At 40.5% G+C, this 15,122-nt stretch overlaps 2 protein-coding genes across 6 annotated transcripts in view; both read left to right on the top strand.

Annotated features, from left to right (window-relative positions):
- rabgap1 (RAB GTPase activating protein 1) overlaps nt 1-15,122 on the top strand; it is a gene marked incomplete at its 5' end in the record, with an annotated part of 50,392 nt that overhangs the window by 11,092 nt on the left and 24,178 nt on the right. For all 5 annotated transcript variants that reach the window (XM_079235603.1, XM_079235607.1, XM_079235606.1 and 2 more), the window contains 4 exons: nt 364-533; nt 678-840; nt 1,817-1,910; nt 3,617-3,767. In XM_079235603.1, coding sequence (XP_079091729.1) covers nt 364-533; nt 678-840; nt 1,817-1,910; nt 3,617-3,767 — 578 coding nt within the window. The remainder of the gene's footprint in view (nt 1-363; nt 534-677; nt 841-1,816; nt 1,911-3,616; nt 3,768-15,122) is intronic.
- LOC306751935 (putative G-protein coupled receptor 21) lies at nt 11,556-12,779 on the top strand (the record flags this gene model as incomplete). Its single annotated transcript, XM_079235608.1, has 1 exon — nt 11,556-12,779. The coding sequence occupies one exon, from the start codon at nt 11,556-11,558 to the stop codon at nt 12,777-12,779; it is 1,224 nt and encodes a 407-aa protein (XP_079091734.1).

Here is a 15,122-nt window from a genome sequence, read left to right as displayed (position 1 = left end):
AGGAGCAATTTACTGTTCAATTATAGCTACACTTATTAGGCATGAAAACTACTAATAATTGTCATACCTGTTAGAAATAATGTTGCATATAATGCAGGAATTACGATATTTGAACAGACCAATCTTAAATATAGCTGAAAAATGTTTTATGGAAAACCAAATGACCCAGGCACAGCCTTTGTTCCAACCTTGTGCCATATGCCGTACATTACACAACACCAATCTAACTCTAGTGTTCTCCTAAATCACACAGTTACACGGTTTGGTTTAAATATGTATTTATTATAGATGGCGAATGGAAGGGAATCACTTACTGGGGACAACATTTTTTTTTTTTTTTTTTTTTTTTTTTTTTTTTTCCAGATAAATTCATGTACATGACGACAGCGGTGGACCTGGTGATCACAGAGGTGGAGGAGCCGGTCCGTTTTCTGCTGGAGACGAGGGTCAGAGTCTGCTCCCCAAATGACAGGCTGTTCTGGCCCTTCAGCAAGCGCAACTACACTGAGACCTTCTACCTTAAACTACGACAGGTATGTCAAGTCATGACACAAATTTCCATCTGTGATTATATCATTTTATGTGGTTGTCTCTGTGAATTGCACCATATATCAGCTGTGCCCTGCAATGATGCAAAAACCCCACTTTGTTAATACACTGTGTTTTTCTAATTTCAGATGGAGCGTAAGGAGCGAAAGAGTCCGGCCTTTGACACACTTTATGAGGTGGTGAGTTTGGAAAGTGAAACTGAGAGAGAGAAACGGAAGACCACAGCTAGTCCCGGCATAATGCCCTCCGGTACCACGGTCCCTTCACCACCTGAGGATGATGAAGAGGAAGGTAATAGGATTTTTGTTTAGTCACCTCTTATGATATTCTTATTTTATTAACGGCAAACAATATAGGAGAATAGAAAATATGTTATGACAAATCTAATTCCTGACATATTCCTGGTATAATTTCTGCAAATATGAAAGCATTCCATCGCAAACATGTCTATATAAAACCACAGAGGAAAACTGATTAACAGTCATATGAAAATGTTTTTCACCTTTTTGAACCACTTGTTGTACTTGATCACGTCAGACACAAACAACCTTAAAGCAGACACTTCACCATCAAGATAATATAAATGTTTTACGATGCAATGCTGAATCATTGGTCCTTGGTCAGGACTGACTTCATTAAAAAACTTGCATCTCCAAAACACAATAATAATAACCATGTGTTGTTGATCTAGAAATAGAATAAAATACTGTGGGAGATCGTACATTATGTTACAGAACTATTTGTACTTTATCAACGAACACCAGAATACTTAGCCAGCGGTGTGTGTGTGTGTGTGTGTGTGTGTGTGTGTGTGTGTGTGTGTGTGTGTGTGTGTGACTGTGGGAGGTAGCAATTAGAGAGCATAATTTAGGAACTTTTTGTATCCGTCTGTTTTTTTAGTCTTTGGTCTATTGGCCTTTTGGCACAGTTTGATCTCACTCTTTGGACTGCATGTCCATTGACTGCCCCTCGCTTCTGGTTGTTTTTCAGCAGATGCCAAAAATTGTTTTTTATAGTGAATTTGTTCAGATCATAAAGTACCACGTAGATATGCATGTTGTTTATTGAATTATATTTAATGTATTATTTAGACCGCAGTTCTATGGGCACCATCTTGGGACCAAAAATTAGCAGAAAGTTTTTTGACTGTCCATACAAAACACCAATATCTTTGAATGAGGAAACATCTATATCTTGCTAATCTAATTATGTAAGAAGGAAATGTACAACAATGGATCTCCATTTGCGTTTGTACACTTGTGTCCAGATAATGACGAGCCGTTACTCAGCGGGTCAGGTGATGTTTCCAAGGAGTGTGCAGAGAAGATCCTGGAGACCTGGGGGGACTTGTTAACCAAGTGGTAAGGCTTTGTTCCCTCGGTCAATTTGTCCTTCCGCTTCTATTGCTGTTGGAATGAATGCACACACACACACACACACACACACACACACACACACACACACACACACACACACACACACACACACACACACACACACACACACACACACAAACCCCGCACAATACAAATAACTCATATTTGTGTGTGGGTTTTAGCGGAATTGACTGTATGTGAAAGAAAGAGCAGCAGGCAGGAGTTCTTCATAAGCAGCTTATTAAGATGGCTTCCTTCTTTCATTACTGCATTTGTTTTTAAATCAAAAGCTTGTGATGAATTGAAAATGCTTGGACTTTAATTAGCTGTAATTTAAGACACACACACACACCTGTGCTCGTGTATCTTTTTCAAGAGAATAGTTGAATTTGTACAATACATATACAGAGTATTTATTTAACCTTTTATATGTTTTTTTTCTTTACTACCTGCTATATTTTGGTTTAATGTTTTTTGACAATACAAAATGGTGACATGACCATTCAAACATTAATTGTGAGAGCTATTTGTCTGACTTATCTGATAAAGATAATGCCTAAGTAAAGAAAGGAATCATGAGACTAGCCTGTTATAATACTGGGCTTTGTGCGAGTGATTGGAGATTTTGTGTGTGAGCGAGGGAGTGTGTGGCATTGTGGGATGCAGTGCAGCGCTCAGGGAGCAAAGACAGGCAAATCACAGAAAGCCCTTTACAATCTTATACCCCTGAGGACCAGACCTGGCATTACTTACGTCACACACACACACACACACACACACACACACACACACACACACACACACACACACACACACACACACACACACACACACACACACACAGACACGCACAGTATACTTTTGTTCCCTTAATTCTCAATAGAAAATGCCATGTATTGCATAACCTGACACTGGGGAACAAATAAACCCAACAAACTCAGAAAATAGAGAAAGGTGTACTAAGAAAGGGGGAAAAGTGAAAGACCCATCAGGGATTCAGGGTTTTTCTGTCTGCGCCAGTCAGGCAATAGTTGTTAGGTAGATACAGCGCTGCCTCCAAGTTCAGCTTCCCTTTCTCTCTAATTCTGTTTCTGTCACTCACTGGGTCACTCACTGGGCTGAGAGATACCTACATTCATTTTATGCTGCATATGGTGTAAATCAGTCACAGCTTGCATATTTAAATGTGAAGATGAGGAAGGAAGGAAAGCATTACAATTTGCCTCTGTGTGTTGCTGCTTTAATTTTCACTGGCTTATTGTCTTCTATTGTCTATTGTTTCCTATTCTGCTAAAAATATGCACGGGGGGAAAATAAAGCAAAACTCATGTTCCAATGTCAGAGAAAGAAGTGGAGTTTTAAAGTTGAGAATTACATGGATACTGTACAACAATAGCATGTGTTTTATTTTCTGATTAGATTAATTGTATCCTTTGTGGTAGGTGAGACTGGATCTTTGGAAAGACTGCTTGGCCTGTAAATCCTTATACTTGTGCTATTAGATGATATAATTCCTATCTCTGGAGATGATCATAGTCCTTTGAGACGCAATGTAGAGCCAATGGAAACAATGTTTTCGGTAGATATTGTAGACGGGTGGCCCAAAAAGATTGCAGATGCAAGGACTGGTGACATGAAATGCGTATGTCTTTGATGAACTGTCATGGGTGACTGCTCCTCTTCTTTCTCAGGCACATGAACTTATCAGTGCGTCCCAGGCAGCTTCCAGGTTTGGTGCGCAGTGGCATTCCTGAGGCTCTCCGCGGGGAGGTGTGGCAGCTCCTGGCAGGCTGCCATAACAATGACCACCAGGTAGAAGAGTACCGCACTCTCATTACAAAGGTAAGCCTGCACAGCAGTATTGTCTTTGTTAAGACGGTCAGGGCATAATAAAGTCCCAGGTGCCCCACATCGGTGGTGTAAGAAGTCCTTTTCACCTATGATTTCTAAATCTTTGTCAAAGCTGAAGCCATCAAATAAGATCGACTTTTTAGCTGGAACAGTTTAGTTTATGTTGTTTTACATTTGGTTATAGTTTGATCTCTTTCACTGAAACACATTTAATTCAAACTGATTTAGTTTCTTGTTTGTCTTTTGTTTTGTGCCGACCAGAGCACATGTGTTACTGTTATTGTCCTTGGCAACAGTTGTTTGAAAGCACACTCCAGGGGCCACTGATGGCCATGTTTCATCAGTTGCTTGCTCTCTCATGTGCTTCAAACTTGTGACGCTAACCACTGCTGCCCCGTAGGTTATGCCCATGATTACTTTAGGTGTTATGCAAGTGAAAGGTTTCTGCACTTTTCTTCAAGAAGACATTTGTTGTGTGTTAATGCTTCGGTTCAAACAAATAATCCATGACTTCTTATAACGCAACAATTCCTTAGATGGAAAAACTAAATATATTTGTAACTACCTGTTTATGAACTTCTAAAAGTAAAGAATCGTATTTCATAAGATTGGCTCTGTTTTTTTTTTTTAGCTGCAACAGTAAACAGAAAAAGGAACATTTAAACAATAGCTTTCTCAGAGCTGCTTGGGTATGTTTACTTTCATGTGCCTCTTTTCTTTTCTCAGGCCTGCGTCTGTATGTATGTTAAGAAATGGCTGCTAGATTTTCAGTTTGTTGGAGAATGATGGTGTGCATGTGTAGGTCTGTCCTTGCAGCATGTATGTTAGAATCGAAAGAAAGTGACTTAGCACTGCTGGAGTTGGTTAGCGCTGAGAACAGTGTGCTAGTCTGTGTCATTTTTTTTTTCTTGGCTGCAGCTCTGCCCGCTGTTCTTATGTAAAGGCAACATCCCCAGGCAGCAAGCTGGGTCTCAGGTGGCGACAAGATGTGGGTCTTGCCCTTTCTTCCCCTCTGCTCTGCTCTCCCTCCACCCTCACTTTTTCTTTTGCTCTTGTCCTATTTTGCCTTCCGTCTCTAGCATGTGATGATGGAAACATGTGGATATTAAAAGTTTAAGAAAGAGGATAAACTCAAATAGAAGTTTTACACCAAAATAACAGAGGAGCCGTGCAGTTTTCTGTTAACTTGAATTGTATTTCAACATTCACTCAACAATTCATGACAACGGTAACAATGCGTCACAATGCCACTATGTTAGTCCTTGATAGTCGTTGGACAGGCAGCTGGATAGGAATTTATTACAGAAGCACTGAAGTATTCCAGGTTTGTACGTCAGCCAACAAACGCACACAGAAAAGTGTGGAGAATCTGTGCAGCTTTATCTAAGTCTGAAAGATGATTTGCGTGTTTTATTTAGTCTCCTTTGAGCATGACTGGGAAAGGTTAGCCAAGAACAGTGAAAGGACAGACAGCTGATGCAGTCTGATCAACGCAACGAGGTGGGCACAAAGTAAGTTATATAGTTTTAAAAAAATAACCAAAATTGAACAAGAACTAAGACACAAAAGTCATTGTTAATAGAATATTTTTAAAAAGTTGAAAAGAGTATTGAAATGTATTGCATAACAGTACTCTGAATATTATATGTGCTAATTAGGAAATCATTTAATTCACTTTGATGTTGGTATTGTTTCTGGTACTAATTAAAACATATCTTCTCATGTACGAAATTCCTCCCTTCCCTTTTCAGCTCCTATTTTAAAATTTGTACATACCATACTCATGTGCCAGCTCCTAATTTGTTTTGTGTGCATTCTGTATTCAGCCTGTGCTTGTGTGTCTCTCTTTGTGCTGTATTGCACTGTATGCACACCATGTCCTAGCTAGTGTCCTCTTTTGTACCCGACTCCTGTCTGAACTTCATGTTCATCCACATATCTGAATACAGGGCATTGATGGACATGTAACCTTTTATTTCACAGTTAAGCCCTAATGCATTTCCCCATATGAGGGTTCCTGCAGCTAAATAACAGAATTAACAGTCTAAATGTTGCAGTTCATAGTGAGTAGAAGTGAATCACGTACTAAGTAACAAACTCTCAAACAAGACATTAAAAACAACAAAAAATTCTGACAAACAAATAATTGGTCAAGAAAGTCAATGTGACATAATGGCACTTTGATATTTCACCAGTTAAGTGTTGCTTAACTGTCAACTGTACAAGTGTATGAATGTAGTTGTTCTTTCATGTTATAAGCCGTTTGGTGATAATAATTGATATACTATTGAGCTGTGACTATTGTAGTGTGCGTAACGTTATCCTTTTAAAATACCGTTCCAAACCATTTTTGCATCGTGGGCTGTTAACGCATTGACATGGTTGTGAGAGGGATGGTGGGAAATAATAAAAGGTAGAAGTTAAAGGATTGTGTGTTTTAACACACATGTCAATATTAAGAGTACAAGTAAAAGAAACAGAGCACAAGCAGATCAAGTAGTTAAGTTGGTGAAGATTGGCTGATTACCTGGTGTGGAGATGACCTACTTCAGTTCATAATCATGATCAGTCTCATGTTGTCATGGTCTAGCATCAAATGTTAAGAGGCCTGATGGTGAGGAAACATTGGGCTAAGATATGTGGTTATGCACAGTGTGTGCACATTTACTATTATTTTCTTTAAGATGTGTAAAATATTGACCGCATTAACACTAACACACTGATTTTCTAATTAGTCATGTACACTTACACAGTTGCATGCCAGTGTCAGAGAGCTGTTGATTCAATGCTCTTGTGAATTTTTTTATTTTTTTAGGTTCTAGTTGGCTTGTGTATGTGTGGTTGATAGTGGTGTGTTACTACATTGTATTTAAAGGTCTTTCAACCACCATTTACCTACACAAGAGAGGCAGAACGTTAGAAAAGCCTCCTACGGTGTCTATTTGAGCATACACAACGGATATGTGTAGTGTAGACATGATGTGATCGGATAAACACAGGCCTGGTCCCCAGACCTACTGCAGCAGAGAGCAAAACAAGCGCTCATATATATCTGTCTGCCCGCCTGTCTCTGTCTGACCCACATAATGACCCGTATGCCTGCCTCTCTGCCTACCTGTCCGTCTTTATAATCGTTTGTATTTGCGTACGCCTGACTCTGACTCTCTCTGACTTCTACCTAGACCTGTTTATGCGCCTGTCAACTTGTGTGTGTACCTGTCTCTCTCTGTCTGCCTGCTCATTTGTGTTGTTTTTTTTTGTCCCACTGTCTTCTTGCCTCTTTCCCACTCCTCTCCTGTTGTCTTGTTTTATTCACCGTGTCTGCTCTTTTTCTTTTTCTGTGTGACTGTGTGGCTTGTCATTCTGTCTCATAGGTTTCGGTGTGTATTGCTGTTGTGTATTGCTTTCAGACTTCAGCTGAAAGGAAAATACTTTTAGATGTTTTTGTATCCTGCTTTGAAGCCAGTTTCCCACAGTGGAACACACACAGTTAATGCCGGAAGAAAGAATATTGTTTTGCATTGGATTGGGAACAGGCTGGAATCTTGTGTATCTTATTATATTAATGTTGTGTCTGTGACTGTGTAACTACTCTCACCACCCTCGCCTGATGTTGGTATTTGTGTACTCGCTCTAAGCTCACTATAGCGACCACAAAGACAAACTTTAGTTTGTCTCAGATATTAATTCTGGTGTATTAACAGTCCAGGTCTTAGGAATTATATTAATTTCCTACAAGGCAATTCTAAGTTGAATAAAAACCTCAGATAGGACATCAGTTGGCCAGTTATTTTTATTTCTATCCTGCTGACAAAAGTTGGCACAGTATTTTTGTATCTAATTAGACACACTTTTGTTTAAAGTGCGCAGCGCTCTGTTCAGCAGAGGGGGCTTCAGGGCTCTGTAGACGGAGTCCAGTATGTTGAACCGGAGTGTATTTCAGTGTGACCGTGAGTAAGCCTTGACTTGTGTGTAAGACTGTATACAGTATCTTCAGTGTAACTAACTTATAACACAAGTCACGTTACCGCCAGCAAAACACCTCCACTAATTCAATCCATGTTCTAGTTTACAAGAAAGCCTTTTTTTTTTTTAAATTACCTTGTTTTTTTTTGTTTTTTTTTCTTCACCTTTTTTCTTACTGGGAATGTTGGTATTAGCAGTGGTAAAAGAAGAGGGCTGCTCTACCGTTTTATTTGGGGCCCCAGCCAGTTGGCTAACGGTACAGTGGTACCCTGGTGTTTTTTTCCTGTGAACCCAAGGGTATTTCACAGTTATTATTAACCTTGAATGGCGCGTGTATTGCTCAGGACCAAAGAAAGCGCAGAGTCAAGTGTGAAGTTGTTTGTACAAACATGACATCGAGAACCACCAAAGGCCAAGCATTCAGCCCTTTCTGAGCAGGCATGTTTTGAACTGGCACTGCACTAGATTATATAAAAACGATCAGAATTATCAGGATTATGAGCCACCAGCTGGGTGGTGGTGGATGGAGGGTGTTAACGGGAATAAATTGTGCTCAGCCTGGAAACCAGATGACAGTACATCACGCTCTTTCCTCTTCCTCATTCTCGCAACTCTCCTTTCTTCTTGCTGATTTGTTCTTGCAGCATTGTTTGTCTTTCTTTCCTCCACCTCCTCCTATCCCCTTTGATGAGCGCAATGTTATCTTTGAGTCCCTCCCTCATCCTATTCTCCTCTTCCTCTTCCCACTCTTTTCATCGTACTGTCATCTATTTTTAGCTCCTCGTGTAGTGGGCAGAGGAGGTGCGTGAAAGCATGGGAGTGTGTCTGGATTGTGGGGGAGAAAGGTGCAGGCTTGTGTTTGTCTCCATCACGCTACACCAAATTGCCCTGCACGGGACACACTCTGCAGTCTTCAGAAACCCATCAGGATGAGGATGTAGCAGCACTAACTATGATGGTGATTACTGCCCACTGCAGTTTTAATTTTAGTACAGGATGCTGAGTAATTAAATGGAATCAGCACATCATATGTTCTAAAAATAACTGAGTTGTTGATTATTTCGGCACAAATTCAGTAAGCTCTTTACAGAAGGGCTGAAGGAGACTTGCTAGGGATAACCTGATTAAGAAAACTGAAGGAAAAAGAGTTCAACTGAGTCGCTCGGAGCCCTACAATAAAAAGCTTTCTGTTGATGTTGCCATGAGGGCGATTTAAAAGATGTCTGAAGAGGTCATGCTACCTGGGTATAGCTGACTGTGTCAAAATAACTCTCATGCTAAGTGGAGGCACAGGCACACTCTCTCTCTCTCGCTCTTTCAGAGACGGATGCACACATTTTGTGTGTTGTAAAATTACGCAGAAAACAACAGAAACACACTTATATATCTAAAAAGACCCTCGGGGAAACCATTTGTGTAATGATACATAAGTACCATTGTTTTAGGTTTATGTTGTAAAAGGCGTACTGTGTGTGAGCATGTGCTTACTTTTGAGTGTGATGTTTTTTCAATCTATTTAAGGCATTGCAGGGAATTTTTTACCGGTATTAATAATGAACTCTCTTTGTTATTGTTTAGGTTGTGAGTTCATTAAACTTTAATTTAACTAATGCACTATGGCAATAGCATATTTATATTGCACATTTTGTTATGTAGTTTTATGGCTTCCTTTTTTATAGAGGTTCTTTCTGCTATATAACCATTCAAACCGTATACTATAGATATATTCTAAAGCAATTCATTTCTCAGTTAGACTTAAATTGGCCTTAGAAATTAATAATTTTAGCATCTCAAAGTTTTTTTTAATAGTTAACATCTCTTAACTTGCTGAACCATTGAATTGCAACTTTCAATGTCTCCTTCACGTGGAGTTTGCACCTTGAAGGCGGACCGAGTTACTAATTGCATAATTACTTGATGCGTCAGTGAATCAGATGGTAATTACACACAGGCTGTGTGCGCAAATTAAATTACTTGCGCTGTGCTTTCATGTGTTTAAATCTGTCTCTCAGTCTCTTAAGCTTTTATGTTGCTGCTGTTTATTATTGATAGTTTACAAATATGAACATGAGTAAAGTAGTTAAATTGAATTTAGCACATTAAGTTTGTTTCAGTGTACAATATAGTACCGGCCTGGAAAAAATATTATAGAGCCAATTATGGCAGTAGTAGAGAAAATGTAACACATTCAACCTAATGGATTCTTTCTTTAAAAAAAGAAGTATCTTTTAAATAACAAGACTTTGAACAGTCTGTCTCTGTGCTTTTTATTTGCAGAGAATTTAAACTCGCACACATAAGAGCTTATATAACCTTTGTGCAGCACTAAGTGAATACTGTCTGTAAGGGAGTCAACATCACAAGATACACAGCGCTATAGGGGCACCCGCTGTCTTGTACTGTATGTCCTTGGTTTACAATTAGATTCATAATATAAATAGTTCCCGAAAACTGCACCCAGGCATGTAGTTTTTGTCGTCCTGCAAGCAAATACAATAACTTAAGCTTTACTGCTCTGTAGAAGACAATGTTCATACTTACTGCTCAAAATGACCTGTCTTTTTGGAATGAGGTGAGGCTGCAGAGATGCGGACAGTCAAAAGAGCACTGAACATTGAATGTTACTCATTTTAACAGTGTGAAAGAGTGTGTTTGAATGTTGGGGTGATTATGAGAAACACTGCCAGAAAAAAACAAAACAGGAAGGGGTGAGAGGGTGGGGGAAGGAGGCAAGCTTCGTGCCCTTACAGTTTATTATTGGTTGGAGCCACAGGGAAGGGGAGGGGCCTCAATGCCACTGTTTCTGTAGAGAGAGGAGCAGAGTGAGAGTGAGAGAGAGAGACAGCGAGACAGCAAAGGAGGATAAATGAACACGGGGGGGTTTCTCCCAGCATCGGTATGCCTGCCTACCTCATTTCTAGTCCAGACATAGTTGCTGCTACTCCTCTGTATAGAAATAACAGCTGAGGTGTGATTGTATGTGTGTGTGTGTGTGTGTGTGTGTGTGTGTGTGTGTGTGTGTACATTTTTTAAAATATCAGTCACCCTGCGCACTGCCTTCATCCTCTCCGCTCACGGCAGTCTGCTGTGATCTTACTGCGAAGGACCAGACACAAACTGAGACAAGAGCAAGCGGACATTGGTGGTGAAAAGAGGCAAGAAACAGGAGGAAGAAGAAGAAACAGAAGAGAGAAGTCGAATAAAAAGGAGATATTAAGCTTAATGTCTCCTTCCCGTAATTCATGTATACAGCACATTACACAGTAATGTCTTTTTGCTGAAAGCTGTGACTCTGTGGATTATAGACAGATAAAAGAGCTTCAATCTGTGCTTTCTGCAGCTGCAGCAGATGTTGAAGACATCTTTGACTTTATAGGGAGCGGACGCATTTCAAGCATAGATTGGACTGGAATTCCTTTCAACAAAGTCACATTTCATTCTTTTTTTTCTTTTCTTTTTTGCCTTCAGCGAGGAAGTTTGCTTAACTGGAAAGACGAGAAGGAATACACATTTCTTTTTGTGTGTTTTTGTTTGTTTTTACCGTGGTGCTTTTGAATATTCGTGTAAAACCACAACCGCCTGCATCGTTTGATAAGCCCTGGGGGCTTCTCACCTTTCTCTGTCCTTTTCATCCCTCCTGCATTTGAAATGGCAGATGGCAGCGGACTCATCGTGGAACTGCAGCATGGAGCTTTTAGTTTGGACTGAAACCATACAGCTACATTCAGAACCAGCCAGTTCCCTGTCAAAGTAGTGGGTTCTTTGGATCACCGTATTCTGGAAGGGCCCCTGAGACACGTATTCCTGCCCAAGATGATGAATTCCTCCCTGGATCCACTGAACCAAAACTCTGCTGACCCGTCCAACATATCCGCTCCCTTCTGCTTACTTGCGATAGGCTATTCCCAAATCTTCACCACCTGCCTCCTTGAAGTCTCTATCATATGTCTTCTCACTGTTCTCATTATTTCTGGTAACCTGGTGGTGATCTTTGTGTTTCACTGTGCCCCCTTGCTTAGCCAGCACACCACCAGTGCTTTCATCCAGACTATGGCGTACGCTGATCTGCTGGTGGGGGTCAGCTGCCTGTTCCCCTCCCTGTCCCTCCTCCATCACCTCCAGGGTCTCGACCCCAAACTCACCTGCCAGGTGTTTGGGTACATGGTGTCCGTTTTGAAATCAGTTTCGATGGTGTCGTTGGCGTGTGTGAGTGTGGATCGCTACATTGCCATCACACGACCCCTGACTTATGCCTCCTTTGTGACGCCGTGTCGAGTGCGATGCTGCATCGTTCTAATATGGTTCTACTCTGCTCTGGTGTTCCTCCCGTCTTTTCTCGGGTGGGGGAAACCTGGTTACCACGGGGATGTGGTGGAGTGGTGCGCGGTTGAGTGGAGGACTAGTCCGGCGTTCACGACCTTTATAGTCGCGCTGCTCTACGCCCCGGCCGCCCTCACGGTTTGCTTCACCTACGTCAACATCTTCAAGATCTGCAGACAGCACACCCGCGAGATCAGCGAGCGCCGCGCTCGTTACCGGCCCCAACAATTGCAGGGCCCAGGATTGACCGTGGGATCCGCTGTCAAGGACAGCAGTGCAGTAGAGCAAGGGCAGTTGTCCCAGCCACAAAAATCCCAACCACAATATCAGCAGCCCACATCAACATACCCAGACAAGCGATACGCCATGGTACTGTTCCGCATTACGAGCGTGTTTTATATCCTCTGGTTGCCCTACATCCTCTACTTTCTGTTGGAGAGCGGTGGGATCTACCACCACCCTGCAGCCTCATTCCTAACCACATGGCTCGCCATCAGCAACAGCTTCTGTAACTGTCTCATCTACAGCCTCTCCAACTCTGCCTTCAGGAAGGGCCTCAAGCGCCTCTGCTCCTTCTGTTTACAGCGCAGTGGCAGCGGCTTTGGAGTCCGGAGCACCAAAAAGGCTTTTGCTGGTTCTGTTGAAAAAGGATGTGGAGGGCCGGTCTATGGATTCGGTGATGGGGAAATAGGAATTGGCACAACATGTCATGTGTAGAGCACACAAAGAGGAAACCCTTGTGCCAAATTAGCATTTGAACTTGTTAAAAGATGCCGGATGTGATTTGCTGTAAAATGTGTCCTCTTTTAAGCTTAAATGTACTGTAAAGAGGTCGAAGGAGGCGTTGATCTGCCACTGCTGTTTATGTCGCATTTGGAGGTTACACAGGCCTCCTCTCGTCACACTCCACAGCTGGCAAAGACAGAGAAAAGGAGTCGAGAGCAAAGCACTGAATGACAAAAGACATAAAGCCTTGCAAGGTGTTTTTAAAATGGTCAAGAAAACCAAGCATACTTACGTGAAGGAGGAGCAAAGAGGTGTCTGGTTGAACATTTGCAAGTTTTCTTTAATGGGATGTCCATTCAATCCTTAAGTTATTTTGGCAAAACGTTACAAGAAAAGTGTTCTACAAAGCTGAACGTTAAACAATGTGACCTTTGTTGCCACATAATCAGGACGGGTTCAAACGGAACACGAGTTCACTGCTGTGTTTTATTAATGTGGTGCTGAGGTGAACTGCCAATAGCAAGTTCTTTGAATATGTTGTTTCTTGCTCTTACCCTCTCAGTATCTGAATACTTAAAGTGATGCAACAATGTGTTTGTGTGTTGTGTATTTGTTGTGCCTCTTGTTGTTGACTGATTGATTGAGCTTAGTCAGTCAAAAAGAAATGATCTAAGTCTAGACCCAGTACATTTCATTTTTTTAATGGGATTTGCATTGACTAAACTGATGATGGTTTGTCAAGCCATTCATCAACTTTTACATTCAGATTGTTATATTATTATTTTCCGATTGATGGTATGTATTTAAGTTGTGGGTTCACACATTTTCATTATATAACTAAATGTATTTCATAACTGTCCAAGGTGAAGCAAGACCAAGAAAGGATGTATTTATAAATTATTTATTTTACACTAAGTGTCGATCATTATCAGTGTGTTTTTTTTTTTTTTTTAAGACTCTTGAACTGTCTTTGGGTTTGGCTGAGAGGAATAGTCTAATGAGCAGTCTTAAACATGCAATTGGGAATATTCTATAATTACATATTCTTGCAACTAATTATCGGGTTACAAACCTATGTGTCTTTTATGTCTTTATTTGGAACCGCATTATCTTCCACAAATGGGTTGCTTGTCTTCCTGGGGTCCACAAAAAAACAAAAACAAAAAAAAACAAGCCAAATTTGACTATCAGGACATAAGTGAAACAGCTCTGCTTATAAAACAAACAATGGTTGATGTGTGACATCATGATGTGTGACAGGCTGTGGCTTACATGGACACAAAAACAAAATAGTCACTAATACACGGAAACTAAAATAATGATGGTAAAACGAAAAGTATTATAATCAAAAGGATTCTAAAACCAACCAAAATAACATAATTTTTTGTTTTATAGACTTTTTGAAATAAAATCTCCTTTTGTTCCGTCTGATGTGGTGGGGAGCAAATTCCAAGCAGAATTAGTTCCAGAAGAAGAAAAGTGTTTGTTCTTCTTTTTCAAATAACATTGTGCATAAACAACAATGGACTAGATTTTAATTTAGCCTCCACAGTTAGCGATGATAATCGTTTATGCGACCCACACATTAGCACAGCAAGAACAATGAAAAACTAATCTGGCTGCTCTGTTCAGTTCAGTTTGAAGTTCTTTTTAGATGTTTCTCAGTTGCACTTAACCAAATGACTGGGCAGTACTCCAGGTGTCTTGTGCTGTGACTGCATTATTGTGCCTGCATTCAGGGACTAGTGTATATATACACACACTCACACACACACTCACACAGCAACACAGGTGGATCATATGTAAACAGAGCAGACAAATAGCCCCTCTGGTTAAACTCTAACTTCTGTACCATGAGGAAGACTGGCCCTCAGCATGAGTGTGTATGTGAGCAGCTTTGTGCGAGCACGTGTTGTCCATTTGTCCCCATGAGTAGTTTTGTGAGTTCCTTTCAAGCTTAACTTGATATTTAATACATATTTATCAAGATCAACAATAAGCTGAAATTAATCCAAGTGTACATACTGTTTCACTTGGCTCAAAAGGTGTGAAACATTATCACTATTTTGAACCATGGACCCTCATGTCACAGTTTATTTAGGTGCAGATAAACTAACTGTGTTTTATTCTAATTTACCAAAGAAAGTTAAACAGACATTCTTGGATTATATATATTTTTTCATACAATCTAATATATAAGGTGATTTAGCGAAATGCGAATGGTTGGTGTAGGTCCACTGTATTGGCACAGCGATGCCTTGTGTGCATGAAAATGACTGTTTCTCAGTATATAGTGATATATTGTTGCCTTGATATACAAATGAACATGAATTA

The sequence above is a fragment of the Taurulus bubalis genome, assembly GCF_910589615.1.
Source record: "Taurulus bubalis genome assembly, chromosome: 19".
Taxonomy (NCBI): domain Eukaryota; kingdom Metazoa; phylum Chordata; class Actinopteri; order Perciformes; family Cottidae; genus Taurulus; species Taurulus bubalis.
This window is presented reverse-complemented; position numbering and strand designations above follow the sequence as displayed.